Raw genomic sequence first — 15,618 nt, 5'->3', positions numbered from 1 at the left:
TTTTTTAACCAACCCAATGGAATGTCGACTGACGAGAGATGGTTACCCTTCGGCAGTCGACATAATTATGCCGGCCTGTTGGAACTGGATATACACAGGCTGATCCCGTAACGCGACACACTGGGTAGGCCACTATAGCGAATTTTAACACCTCGTGTACCGTGGCCGCTATCCCTCAGATTTATAACTTATTCTACCACCAGTATTTGTTAGATCACCTCATAAGTTGACATCTATAATACAAAATAAATCGTAGATATCTTGCAGATTTTTAAAAAAGGAACGGTTCTTGAGATGTTTTAGATTTTAAAACCACAATTAACTTTATATGCCCTTTGCATTTGTTTGAATAACACTCGTCACTCTGAGACTTAACATGTCAAGTCTCCTAACAAGAGTTCAATAGTGCCTACACGGTTTTTCATGAAATATACAAAACAAGGATACCTATACTCACATACATACTAGAAAATCTCACCTGTTGCTTCGTCTAAGTCCTAAATGTTTGTACGGTGAACTTATGGGACATGAACCTTTGGGTCACTCGTCCCGAAAGGTAAGACCACGTGACTCTCATGTCGTGTCTCGCTAATTTGAACCTTATCGGTATCAACACCTTTCAAATTGGTTATCCTTATTTTTTAGAACATAAATATCACCGAAGTTTAAGGTCAGTCACTAAATATAGAAACTGATAATTTATTTTGCGAATATACATATTATTGTATATTACTTAGAACTGTTGAAAAAAGACTCTAATCAACTTTAAGTTTATTTATTTATTTAATAGCAATTGGCACATCGAATGTTATTATAGTGATACGTTTATGTGGCTGTTAATTTGACACGAATGCATGCATAGCATAAGAAATTGAACCATAATACTCTACAGTGTACAAAGCCGAATAAAAAAAACATATTAGTTGCATTTAAATACCTACATGAACCAAAAAGCGGGGAAAATTAAAGTTATTGAATAGGTATAGGGAGCCTAATATTGTACAAAATGCAGTTGTGATACCATTTTAGGGACATACAGCATTCCCATTTACTAGTGTGCCTACCTTCGTTCTTGATTGCCCTTGCATTCGAGTTCAAAAAACAATTCCGACACGGTGTTTCAACGCGATCTTCATTCAATCTTTTAGTCTCCACATTTTCATTCATTTTTCTTATTTCCAGATGGGTTGTGCAAGGATCCTAGCAGTTTTAAGACGTTGCAAGCGTCTGGATGATGATGACAACTCTACACAACTAGCGCGATGTCTCGGGCTACTGGACTTAACTGCGCTCGGTATAGGCAGTACGTTAGGGTTGGGAGTGTACGTGCTTGCCGGAGCAGTAGCCAAGACAGTCGCTGGACCAGCAGTGACAATTAGCTTTCTGGTTGCAGCAATAGCGTCTGCTTTTGCTGGTAAGAATTTTAAGAAATACATTGTCTTCCTGTGTGTAAAGATTATATATTGCGACTCATAGAATTAATATTAAATTTCTAAAACCTACTAAGATACAAGCTTACGTAATCTGTCTCCAAAATCCATAAAGTCCATACAAGATGTCCAAATTATTATCACCTTCCTAAGTTTTAACAACCGAATTGAGGCAATATGCTTGTAAAGCAATACCTCTGCAACAGAAACTTTACCATTGCCTTCATTTGAAATTTCTTAGGCATCAAAACCTAGCCAAGTTATATTACAAAGTCTGACACGTTCTCCCTAACTAAAACCTGTTTCCAGGTCTCTGCTACGCGGAGTTCGCCGCTCGCGTGCCCAAAGCAGGCTCAGCGTACGTGTACAGCTACGTCAGCGTGGGTGAGTTCATCGCCTTCACCATAGGGTGGAACCTCATCCTGGAGTATGTTTTGGGAACGGCAAGCGTCGCGAAGGGCATGGCGCTGTATATCGACAGCCTGTTCAACAACACCATGGCTAAAGCCATGACGGAAGCAGCACCAATCAACGTGTCGTTCCTCGCTACGTATCCAGATTTCTTCGCGTTTGGTCTTGTGATGATTATTACTGGTGAGTTTTAATGATATTTTTTGATGTATTGATGACGTTCTGCCACTGAAGGATTCGTTACGCCGATTATCCTTGTTATAAAGATATACATAAACACATGAAATGATATAAAGAGTGGCAACTATGGTCTAGAATTTATTTTTAATTAACATTTGTTTTCAGTGTTGCTGGGGATTGGCGTGGCGGAGTCCACTAAACTGAACAACGTATTCACTGGGCTTAATTTGCTCACTATCATCACTGTGGTCGTCGCAGGAGCCACTACAAGTAAGTAAAAAAGATGTTGCAAACAACTGCATTTAATACCTACGATAAATGAAGTTGCCCTCGTTCGTAGTAAGAAAAAATCCGGGCTACCTGATCGTACACTTTTTGATTCTGGAACGAAACACTATTTATTATTTATCATGTAAGTATAGATAGTTCTTTTCAAAATACGATATAGTCATGTTAGGTATCCAACAGCAAGTATTCTAATGATATATAATAATATATATTATTTATATTTGAGATAATTATTTAATATCATTCGTTTAAAGCTAAATATTCCGCTGTAACTGAATTAGTAATAATTTACTATACTTGGTCTTTATAGTCCTTGTTTTCAATTCAAAAATGAATGTTATAAGAATATTTAATCTTCTAAAACAATGATAGTGTCGCTTAAATTGCTAAGCCTAAGGAAATATACTCGTGTGCAAAATTGCATGTCATTGAAATGATAATTGTCGTAATCTCCGATGCGAGACGATGCACCGTGTCGACCAGGCAACAACACACGTGATTAGCGTACATACTAGAATCTAGTCATACGGAAAATGGTTCAAGATTTACCTGAAATCGGATACTACCGCGATACCTCTTGAAACTATTAAACGATTATTAAATATCGCTTCGTGCTATGCGTGTTTTTGTTTCTGTGGTCAGTAAATTTCATTCGAGATATTGGCATTAAGATCTGCGTGTGATGAAAACATGTGGGTATATGATTGTGATTTGTTCCCACGTAAATGTATGTCGTTCGTATGTTTGAGCTTCAGGTTTGAGCGAATATTTATGGTATTTGGCTATGCCAATATGAACTTTGTACAAAAATAATGCTAATTTGATGTTGTTTTGCGCAAAAGGCATGTATGTGACGTATTTTGACAAATACGTCAAGTGTAGTGACATACTTTGTCAAATGAATTATGTAATTCAACGTATGGTTATTGTGGGCAGTAAACTGTACCAAATCGATTCTACGCACTCATCTGTCCACTCGAAGTAGCCTTCATTGTCCTCTAGAATTACATTGACTTCCTCTAAACCTTAAGACTTTAAGACTTCAAATATTTTCATAAGATTCACGAGACGTGGTTCTCTCAAAGGAATTAGATAAGAAATAATTAGTATGATTTATCTAGGGCAAACACTTCATTCTAGCTAAATCACTTTATTGTCTAGATTGCGAAGCACTTTTGATAACACCAGATACATTATAATGCATTGTAATCAAGTCAAATTAAACACGTCAGATATCTCTGATTTTAAATACCTACGTCTGGTAATACTAGCTTTTTCTATTTGACATATAAAGTATTTATTCTTATTACATTTTCTTTTTAAGATCGAGGACTTTTACTTAGAATCTGTAATAAAATTGTTCGAAAATGATCGGCAAAAGACCCAAGTTAAATCTTACTTGCAGCATAAGGATATTTATTTCTAAATAGCTGATTCTGTTATAAGAGATTTTTTTGTACAAGCACGATCGTTTTTAATTTACCTGATGGTTACCAAAGTGAGGTTCAGATAGTGTCGACTGACGAGAGATGATCCGTCGCTAGTCGACAGAATGTCGGCCCGTTGTAATATACCAGGCCCAGAAATTGGTAAATCTCCCAAAAACCATTCTCTTTAAAAACACCTTAATTCCAGGTGATCCAGCAAACTGGAACATCAAATTGTCAGATATACCCCCGGAGTACGTGAGCAAAGCCGGCGAAGGAGGTTTCATGCCTTGGGGAGTGGCGGGGATCATGGCGGGGGCTGCGAAGTGCTTCTTCGGGTTTGTCGGATTCGACTGCGTGGCCACCACCGGCGAGGAAGCTAAGAACCCGAAGAGACATACCACTGTCCATAGTAATGTCTCTGGTGGTGATCTTCGTGTCTTACTTCTCAATTGCTACCGTGCTGACGATGATGCTGCCCTATTATTTGCAGGTAAATAGATTATTTTGGACAAAGTCAAGAAACATCATCCATGGTTTATTACTTTTTTTCACATTATTTTCGGTAAATTAATAGTCGTAGATTATATTTTATAGGCACGTTTCATACCAGAATAGCCTGAACACTATTATATTATTCAGCATACACATTAGTATATAAAAATAGATATGAAATACTCCATGTACTACATAGTCCCTTATTTTAATATAATATTTTTTTCCAGGACGCAGACGCGCCATTCCCCCACGTGTTCACAGAAGCAAACATGCCAGTGATCAAATGGATCGTGACCATCGGAGCGATCTTCGCGCTGTGCACCGCCCTGCTCGGCACCATGTTCCCCTGCCAAGAGTGTTGTACGCTATGGGCAGTGACGGGAATACTGTTCCGCCCCCTGGCGAAGATCAACCCAAAAAGCCAAACGCCAATACTTGCCACGTTTGTTAGTGGGCTGTTATCCGGTAAATACATTATACTATGCAATGTTAAATTTCTGCAATATATACCTTAAAAATATAAATAATGAATCATCTGCCGATGAGATGGCTTAAGACCCAAGCCACCAGACGGATTCAAAATTATTTATGTTCTTAAAACGTGTGCCATGTCCAGCAATACTGCATAGCCTCGTGCATCTGGCCTTTGACCCAATTGCCAATTAAGAGCTTGTGGAGGTGTTGGTCGAGGCTCTTTGATATAAATACAGTTTATGAGGTTTGGCGACTGCTCGGTTTAGCGGTAGAGTATACAAAGGATATGCGTTGATGTATTCTGAGTTTAGTATCCTAGTTTGGGTATCATTCTATGTGGATTTTGCGCTACTCGTTTTTCCACTCTTTATTCCACAGAGAATTGACTTTAAGCTAGTAAAGTTGTAGAAACTAAGCTGCGTCCTTCCTACCCCTATTTAAATAGGATAAATACAAATAAAAGCCAAAAGATTCCATTAACTATTTCATTAAGAAGTTCTATCATTGATAAACACATTTTATATATTTATTTTTCCAGCGACCATGGCGGCCCTTTTCAATTTGAATCAGCTGATCGACATGATGTCGATCGGAACGCTTCTTGCCTACACCATTGTCGCCACGAGCGTGCTGATTCTAAGGTAATGTTCCTAAACTTTACTTATAACATTGTTATCAATATAAATTAAGACTACAGTTTTAAACTAGAAAACACATAAAATATACAAAAATAAAAAATATTATTGGTTTATTGATATACCTACATAAATTATGTAAATAATATAATAAGAATAAATAGGCAACATCCGTAAATTTATCCGTCAAAACGACGAACAAGGAAACTGATAAATGGGATAACAATGGCGAATTATGTTAATTAAATATATGCAGAGGTTTTGTTTTTAGTTTATCATTAGCAGAAAATTTGCAACCGTACAAAAACAAAACCGGACGCAAGTAAAAACTTTGTCGAATGAACTCCTTTAAATAATAAAAAAAAAACTATTTTTAATTCCTTTCTCTTTATCGTGCACTGCAGTTTATACCCTGAACTGATTTTGAAAAGAGCAACACCAGAGTTTCTTGCTTGTCCTTCTCTGGTCAGAAATGCTTTCCGAAATTGTGGTAGAGTTAATATTGGCGGAATCTTAATGTATAAGATTTTACCGGTTCAAATAAATTATTTCGTTTAATTGAAATAAACTTTAAAGTGCCGCCACACATAGTTTATTGCGATGGTACTGTACGGCAGCAATACCGCAAGTATCAATTCTTTGAAACAAACCAAGAATGAAGTCGAGACACACTAATACTATAGATATACGAGTATACTAGGTCCATGTCCAGCAGTGGGACGTTAAAAGTTGTCTAACAAAACAATTCCAGTAACTAATATAAAACACTAAATATATATCTTCCAGGTATGAGGAGGAGTCCCCAATCCCAGTGCAAGCCGCACTGCCAATCCCGGAGACCCCTTTGTCGGTGGTCAGACAGACCTTCAATCTTCTGGGATTGAAGTACCCCTCGCAGCTCTCTGCCACCATCGCCAAATCCACCATCAGCATATTGTGTTAGTATCCAGACACACACACGCGCGCGATTCACACACGTACACTTTCACGCCGCACACACACGCGCAAGTTGCTAACGCACACAAGCGCACAAGCCATATCTCCTCAGAGGTTGACCGAGGCGTAACTAGTGCATCCGGGATTCGAACCAGAATACTCAGAGTGGTAGTCATATCGAGTATGAATATAACTACGCCATCGAGGCAGTAGTAAAAACATAATATAATGCCACAGTACACTTTCGGTTCAATTTTCAATCATCAGATAAACATTTCACAAGGTGTCAATCCTGTCTTTGCGGCCCACGTAGTGTTGTCGCGTTCCAGGCTCAGAATGTGCACATCCGGTTTCGAACAGGCATAATTGTGTCATAATTGTGTCAATTGACAAGGCGTAATCATCTTTTGTCAGTCGACATCTAGACTCTACTCCTTACCATTAAGTGCAGTAGTGTCACATCACCGTGGTCGTATACCTGTAGCTGACGACTTTGTGTTTCAGTCGTGGTGGCGCTGGTGACGTGCGTGCTGCTGCGGTGGGAGGTGTCGGGCGCGGCGCTGGGCGTGCTGGGCGCGGCGCTCGTGCTGCTGCTGGTTGTGCTCTACCGACAGCCCAGGAACAACGTGCAAGACTTGTCCTTTGCTGTACGTTAACATTCTCATGTTTTTATTATTTGACTTACATAATTCTACACACAAAATGCCTTGTCTATACATTTGTTATTAATCAAATATCGTAACTTTGATCATGTCGAATTCACGGCTAACCTAAGCCTTAGCGATTCTTTATTAAGAAACCTAACAGAACCTAGTTATTCCTTAAATATCAAGGATACAAGCAATATGAGATACATTCTTTAATCGTATAATTTATAAACTGATATTTCAATATTACTTGTTACAATTTTATTCCAAATCAACTTAGTAATCAAAAGACGATAAAAAGCGGCGATAGCATAGTTGGGTGTGGAACGGACTGCCAAGACGAATGTCCGCAGGTTCAAATCCCACACACCTCTGACTTTTCTAAAATCATGTGTGTATTCTTTGTGAATTTATCGTTCGTTTTAACGGTGAAGGAAAACATCGTGAGGAAACCTACACATCTGAGAAGTTCTCTATAGAAATTTCGAAGGTGTATGAAGTCTACCAAACCGCACTAGGCCAGCGTGATGGACTAAGGCTTAATCCCTCTCAGTAGTAGAGGAGGCCCGTGCTCGGCAGTGGGCAAGTATATAATACAGGGCCGATATTATTATTATTATAATCAAAATACGTCACCTATACCTTACCTTGCTGTAGTTATATCATTATTAATTATTCCAGGTACCGTTGGTGCCGCTAGTACCGTACCTGAGCGTCTGCATGAACGTGTACCTGATGGTGCAGCTCGACTACCAGACCTGGGTGCGGTTCACCATCTGGCTCATTATTGGTAAGTGATAAACAACTTCACTCACTCTACATTTGCCTTTGAATGTTTTATTTATTTATTTATTTATTTATTGTTATATAAGTAAATGGCGAGACGAAAATTATGCTTGTCTAAAAACTAAAAATTAAAAGGATGATTTAATAAATTTAATTAGAAAAATGCGTGGCGGTCCAGGGTTAGAGTCTCGCGTCGAGAAATATTGTTAAGTTTGTCTAAAGACTCAGAAGGGTCGACGGCAGGCAGATGATTAATAAAAACCAGACGCAAAATTGTACAGCAACGCCTCCACTTTTGAGCGGAATATTGGAATAGAAGAATTTATTTAATACAATATATTTTCAAACATTTATTCCTATAAATTACCGTCCCTAACATAACTGTGTCTCATACTTTTTTTATTCCAGGCTACCTCATCTATTTCTTCTACGGCATCCGAAACAGTTCTCTAAGAGACGTACCAGCCAAGTCACAAGTAGACGAAAAGAAACAGAATCATGTTGTCACCACAAAGTTCTGATGCCATCATTTTATGTGATATATTTGAAGTAAAAAATATATAAAGCAGCTGCAATGTATAAATATTGACATAATTAAATGTGAAAAACATATTTTTATGTAGAAAAAACTTATACATGGTGTTGCAGAATGGGGGTATCAACAATAACAATATTTTTCTTTTATAACTTTACCAATAAGGTACAAATCATCCTCGCTTTATCCAGTTTTATTTATGTAGGTGAGTTGGTGTAAGACGATATCACGGAGTATTCTTATTGTATCAAAATTACTGCTAAACTGTAACTAAAACAAATACAGGTGCAAACATTTATGGTTGAATACAAATTGGCATTTCAGGCCGTTTTTCGTATTGAGAAATGTTGTTCGGTTGAGCAGTAATCTTGATGTGACGAGAATACCCCGTGATCCGGTGTTAACCCAACTCTCCCTGTTTGTGCAACTCCCTGTTTATGCAACACCCTGTATAAAATATTTTGACACAAACAATGGTTTTCAAGAATCTAATGTAATGACATGATAGACTTAGTGAAGCCTGCTTACGAATTTGATTTGCCATATTAAATATTCCGCTCCACGATCTCTAATTATTTGAACTATTAAATGATTTTCCCTTTCAAATATTGTTATTTCATGTCTTCATCTACTAAGATAAATAATTTAATGTAGATCGATTTATATGGCACAAGATTTTTGTACATTGAATACTAAATTAAATCAAATTAGACACGTTTGGAAGCATCATACCTAATCATACCTAAATGTTTCAATTTTTAATTAAATCTCTACTTATTATTTAAATCGATATAGAATAGAGAGAGAAAAGATTCCAATGCGACGATGTGTCGTGTCTGTGGCAATGTTCTATAGAACTATATTTAACTTAACGCCAAGTCTGAGTAAAAAACCCATTTGTTCATAAAAAAGAATAATTTTCATAAAAAAAAAATTTTTAGAAAAAAAAATCTGATCATTTTTTGAAAAAATAAAACTTGTTTTAAGACTCGGACTTAACTGAGTCAAATTTAGTTTTATAGTTCTTAGCCAAACTATTTATGAAAGTGATGATGTACCCTAGATTAATGTGTTTTCTTTGTGATTTTTATAGTTGTTTGACGTAAAATAATTTAAGAAAATGCATTTGTTTTTTGTACAAACTGATTTCAAAATTTTATATTTGTAGTAACATTTTTATACAAAAATATATTTCAAAAACATTCGTCTTCAATCATAATTTCCACTTAATGTCTACGTAATACAATTCGTTTTGGCCTTTTACATTAAAATTTGTAGTACTCTTAAAATATTTGAGATCAGTTTGTTCACTAGTATAAATAAATCTAGACATAAACGAGATATGTGTGATATATTTTAAGACACAGCATACCAATACCCATATGTATAAGGTCATAATACCCTATAAAGAAACATTTCCTAGATCAGATGAATCCTTTAAAACTGCCTTTTTTACATGGGTTCAGTTTCACTGCAGTGTCATTAAGGGCGATTAGAAATTATTATATGAATGACTATTACCAAGGTTGAGTTGTTAGTGCGAATATAAAAGCATTTACGTAGTAACAGGCTTCTCGAAATTTCTTTTTATTTTTTTCTCATACAGGAATTACGAGATTATATCACACGTAAATATCTCTGTAATTCACATTCTTGTGGATTCATCTCAGTAACAGCTTTTTTTTAACAAGAAATTACCAACCAAGGGAGAAACTCATAAAAAGACTCTAGACTCGAACATCCGAGTCAAAAAACGCGCTCGAGTGGAAATGGACTCGTTTAAAACATTATAACAGGTACTTAATACAGGTAGATTGTTTCCGACGAATTTAAACGCGTTGTGATATTTGTGTGATTGTGTAATTTATAATTTCACTCTTGTGAACTTCGAGTTGGGTTTCAAATTATACACGCTTATGTTGAATATATAACAAAGTGTCTACGTTAGTAGTGAAGTATTAAGATCAGATAATTGCAATCATTTGAATGTATATACATATAGACAATATTTAGTAATGTAATTAATAGGAAAGGTCTATGTATAATATATATAGACATTCATTTGGGACAGACACTGTGTCATAAGAAAACGCATGTCGTACACAAGACAGACCATAATATGTCACAACGAAGTCGCATGACATGACATACGACATAGTCGTACAGAAACAAGTAGTGTTAATTTAATTATTTGAATGTAGCACAATAAATTGTCTTTAAAATATTTAAAAGTCCTCTATTTTATATTGACCTTGGCGAAAGATGAAATTATCAAAAAGGGAACCCGACATAACATGCTGCCTAAAATTCCTTCAAATAATTAGATTCTACATAAAGGAAAGCCGGCAGAAATCGGATTATATGGACCCTTAGCCACTACAACCCATCAACATATAGCAACCTTGGAACAATTCAATTCGAAGTTCAGAAGTAGTTTACTTTAGTTTAACAAATACGTAATACTATGTCCCACGTGATCATTGATCATGACATGGTCATCGCCATAAGCCCCTATTACAATCTCCAGTATTTTTATATTCATGAATCCCTTTGCTTTTTCACGTGGGACGAATAGATGTAAGAATTAACAAACTGTGATTTATTGGAGAAGTCGAAATATATTGTACGAAATAAAATATTCCATGATTTAAACAAAGCTTTTATTTGGATTCGGTCAAAGCACGTAATAACCGAGCAATTTATGAACATAATTCAAAATCCTATCTCACAAATTTAAGAACCTATGAAAAAAGAACAATATAATAATGAGGAAACAGAATCCCTGACAATTACAAAAAAAACTTGATTTTAGTAAACAAATACATTATAAATATTTTAGAAATTACAATTCTATTCTAGTTTTTTACATCTATTAGTTTTAACAAATTGTACCTACTTTTTGCCACATACATATCGCTACGCAAAACATATTTATCAGCGGTTATTTCATGCATTGACCACATTTTTGGTCAAATACTGTGATACCCTTACGTATCAACTATTGGCCGATTCCTATAACTGATCTTAGACTCCACTGTTGGATTCATAACTAATGGGCCAATCAAAATAGTTTGACATGCTTACTGTCTTTATAATTGGGTTATTAAGTACCAATCAGAATGTTTATTGGAATCGACCGTTAATCTAAATTAATATAAAAAACAAAAGTACGCTTTATCATAAGTGCACAATACACATTTAAAAAGCAGTGTGACTGCAACGAAACGAATACAATGATAAATGACATATATATAAGATATAAAAATTGTGTACATTTATGCTTTCATCTGCTCAGTATCAATAAGCTACTATAAACCAATCTAGGTTGATTAAGAAAGATAAATCAGGCAAAACTTAAAAAAAATTATAATTGAAGAAAATAATAAGTAATATTACATAAATATCAATGGTTTACAGACAAAAAAATATAGTCAGGGCCCCTATTCCATCTATGGGGGCAATTACAGGTATTTCTAATCGAAGGACCACTTTGATGGCCGTAAATAGGTAAATCTGGGATTTTTTGAAACTGTCCTTCGAATAGAACAACCGTGCTTGCAAGAAGATTTAGACGTAGATTCGCCTCTATAGACCCTGACCTTACATTAAATACAATACGATCTAATGTAGTCAGATATGTTTAGAAGAGTTATACATACACAATTTTTATAAGTCTACGCACTAAGTCCATACGTGTTAATCACATGATTATAGGAATTATCATGGCTGTCTGACAGCCCGGAACAGCTCTACTAATACTGTTATTCACACAAATCCAACACATACCTAAGCCGCATTTTACAAGGTCCAGTGACTGCACGGTTTACAGCGCAGTCCATATATTGAGGGACAAAACTTCGATAAAAAATAATTTATGGTCCATGAGTTATAACCTGACCAGGAGAATAATAAACCTGCTTTGCATCCGCCAGTTTTGCTTTTCCATTTTAAAGTTAATGTCAGCACAATGAATTATTCCATAATTTACCACAACATACGGAGGTTTTCTATTTTTCTGGTAAGCCAATATATAGTATTGACCATTTATTTCCAAGTTTGACCAACCAAAACACATACATTATTATCGTGATAACGTACACTACTTCTGATGGCAAGTACAATGCACACCAAATATAATGTTAATCTTAGACATTGCATCCCTCGATCTCTACAAATGTATTTAAGTACCTTACTTATTACACAATTGAACTCATATCTAAATAAAACTTATTTTATAAATATAATGAATAATCAAATAAAATAATAAAGTCAACAACTCATTCCAAATAAAATTACATTATAAACATAAAAAGCACACAAATCTAAAAATACTTTGGCGTAATACAATAAAAGGAACACTGGAGATTCTTAAAAATAACATAATATTCGGGATCTATTTAAAAAAGAAAACTAGTTTTTAAAAACGTGGCCAATATTAGTAATCACTTTGGACACATACAATGTTTATTAAAAATAATATTGTTTTATAGATCTGAACAAAATTACGAATTTTCAAATTAGCAGTTAACATATTTAAGTACAACTATTCGAGATTAAAAAGCAAAATCAAAATAAATGCAAATAAAATAAGCAAACATACAATATTGAGACGATGTCATCAAACCATTAAAATAAAGTCATGTGAGTTCAACAATTCAACTGCAACTTAGACGCACAGGTAATGACATGATTTTCAGATGATAACGTTGTGACCAATCCGCAATAGGCCAGCGTGGTGGACTGAGCCCTACGTCCTCTAAGTAATAGAGGAGAACCGTGCCCACTGCCCAGCAGTGGGACAGTATATAATACAGGACTGATTTTATTTATTACTATATTAACGTCGTGACGCGCGTCATGCTCGCCAACATATTGTCCGTCATCTGTTGCCTAAGAAAATTTGTCAGAAAACCTAATCTACCGATATTGTGTCTTGTCACACACAATTTTCGTCCATTCAATTCTATCTTCTATTTCAAATCAATTTGTAAAAATGATCATTCAAGTTCTAGTAAATTTATACAATCCTTGTCAAATAATATTAAAAAGTTTCCTTTATCTGTAACTAACAGAATCCATGACTACTCCATTATTCAATACTAAAACAGGTCCACATATCAAAAACAGCCATCGGGTCCAAACACTAAATACTAGAAACAAAAGATATCACCGTGCTACTCGGGCTGACGATATTAGCGTCTTCTCGCTCGCTCTCGTCAGCACCGCCGTCTTCTGTCTCCCTCTGTCAGTCGTGTTGCTGAGTGCGACCGTTGTGGTTGAGCAGGGCGGTGTGGCTGTCATTGTGAAGGTCTGCAAGCTGGACCGAGTCCAGGGTTCGACGCCGCTCGGAGCTGTGCCATGCGCCGTACGTGAAGTAGATTAGGAGCCCTGGAATGGAGATAAACGTAATAAGCGCCAATAGACGTAAATTTTTTATTGGACTACCGCTGATAGCCTGACGTCGGCTTATTCCGGTACACCGGTCTTTCGAGTGAACCCTTTAGGCGCTCCGACCAGTTACTTCACACTGACCACCGATATTGCGAAAGCCGCTGTCCCACTACCGCTGAAAACATTACACCATCATGTAATGCATCCAATTACACTTTGACCTGACTGCGGCTAAGTTATATCGCTACCGTCGAAATTTGCGGGTTTTAGACCTTAAATCCGGTATAAAAGTCTCAAAATTCTTTAACCTAATCCCTTACGACCAAGTCTTTTGCTGGTCGTAGGATATATTGTATGAAACCGTCGTATGAAAAAAAACTTTATAAAGTAAACTGACGGGTAAGTCGCTCATCTTATGACATACACCACAACGTATAATCGGTAACATATACAGCTTTGTATTACTTGAAACATATAAAAGATTATTTTTAAATACTGAAAAATTATATAAACAAAGCAAACGAGCGGCCTTAAAACTGAATAATTAATTATAATGCTAATAAAAACCGGTGAGAAGATAATTGCGTGTCTATTTATGATTCTCCACGTTAACATACAAACCTGTTACAATTACACGTGTTAAGACATATAAGATGCGCTGCCCAAAATAAAGTCAAAATATAGGACATAGTCTTTTTAATATCGGCAACCGGACTACTACGAAAAAATCAAGTACCTAAAACCAAATCGAGTGCGATCAACACAAAAATGAAGTTACTACTTTTATTAAGTGCAATAATTGTGAAAAATGTACTGTTAGAAAATTGCCTCCAATCTCGGATACCAGAAGATGGGAGACTTGACTTCACAGGCCTGGTCAGGAAATACGGGTATGTCGCTGAAGAATACGACCTCATCACACCTGACGGGTACGTCATACAGCTGCACCGGATAGTTGGAGACCACACAAGACCTGTTCTACTGATCCACGGCGCCATTATAGCATCAGACAGTTTCATCATCCGTGGGGAAACCTCCTTAGGCATCATCCTCGCCAGACAAGGTTATGACGTCTGGGCCGTTAATACCAGAGGAAACAGATACTCCAGGCGCCACTTGACTTTAAACCCTGACGTAAACAAGGAGTTTTGGAACTTCGACCTCCACGAAATTGCATACTACGACGTGCCTCTTACCATAGACTTCATACTGTCAGAGACTGGAGAGAACAAACTGAGGGTAATTGGTTACTCTCAGGGCACCACTGTAACGTTTATCATGGGTGCAACCAGACCAGAGTACAATGAAAAAATCAGCATATTCATCGCCCTAGCACCAGTGCATATAATGGAGAACAGTAGACCTCCCACGTCCACTGTGATAGAATATAGTCCTCAGATCAACCAATTCTTGATAGAAACTGATAATGAAGAATTCATGGGTTTCCACTCACCGTTCAAAAAAATCTGGGATTTCATTTGCACGAAGAATGTCACAGGAACCGAAATATGCTTATACGGAGCCCTGTACCAACTTTGCGGGGTGGATATAGATGAAATAGAGGATGAGTTCTTTCCTGTAATAGTCGGACATTTCCCAGCGGGTAGCTCTACTAAAGGAATAAACCATTTCGGACAAATAGGCAGGAAGAAGGTGTTTGGACGGTACGACTATGGACCGGAGAACAATAAGATTGTATACGGGTCGAGTTTGCCGCCTAGGTATGATGTCTCCAAAGTGATAATGAAGGTGGCTCTGTTCTTGGGATTGAACGACAAGATAGCGACGGTGGAGGATGCGGCCCTACTGAAGAGGGAGCTGCCTAATGTAGTGCTGTACCACGAGGTGGAGCGACCTCTGTTCAACCACCTGGATTTTATATGGGGGAAGAGTACTTACAAAACTCTATATCCACTTGTATTGGACACGTTGGAAAAATATGGATAGTCAGTAATAGAACAATAGTTAATTTGTGATGTG

General features: G+C 36.6%; 2 protein-coding genes across 4 annotated transcripts in view; one reads left to right on the top strand and one right to left on the bottom strand.

Moving 5' to 3' along the window:
- Positions 1–1,161: 1,161 nt before the first annotated feature.
- On the top strand, positions 1,162–10,908 carry LOC115442945 (cationic amino acid transporter 3). The gene is given in 11 exon segments (XM_030168155.2): positions 1,162–1,414; positions 1,740–2,024; positions 2,187–2,291; positions 3,945–4,131; positions 4,133–4,229; positions 4,462–4,699; positions 5,247–5,349; positions 6,130–6,281; positions 6,784–6,926; positions 7,608–7,716; positions 8,121–10,908. Coding segments are annotated over 11 exon segments (1,764 nt in total). The 5' UTR covers positions 1,162–1,182; the 3' UTR covers positions 8,234–10,908.
- The window catches only part of LOC115442944 (cationic amino acid transporter 2), a 37,966-nt gene continuing 33,238 nt past the window's right edge, over positions 10,891–15,618 (bottom strand). For all 3 annotated transcript variants that reach the window (XM_030168154.2, XM_037438385.1, XM_037438386.1), the window contains exon 14: positions 10,891–13,635. In XM_030168154.2, coding sequence (XP_030024014.2) covers positions 13,493–13,635 — 143 coding nt within the window. In that variant the 3' untranslated portion in view covers positions 10,891–13,492. The remainder of the gene's footprint in view (positions 13,636–15,618) is intronic.

Source organism: Manduca sexta, chromosome 14, assembly GCF_014839805.1.
Source record: "Manduca sexta isolate Smith_Timp_Sample1 chromosome 14, JHU_Msex_v1.0, whole genome shotgun sequence".
NCBI classification, from domain to species: Eukaryota; Metazoa; Arthropoda; class Insecta; order Lepidoptera; family Sphingidae; genus Manduca; species Manduca sexta.
Note: the sequence above shows the minus strand (reverse complement) of the source record. Positions and strands in the feature narration are given on the sequence as shown.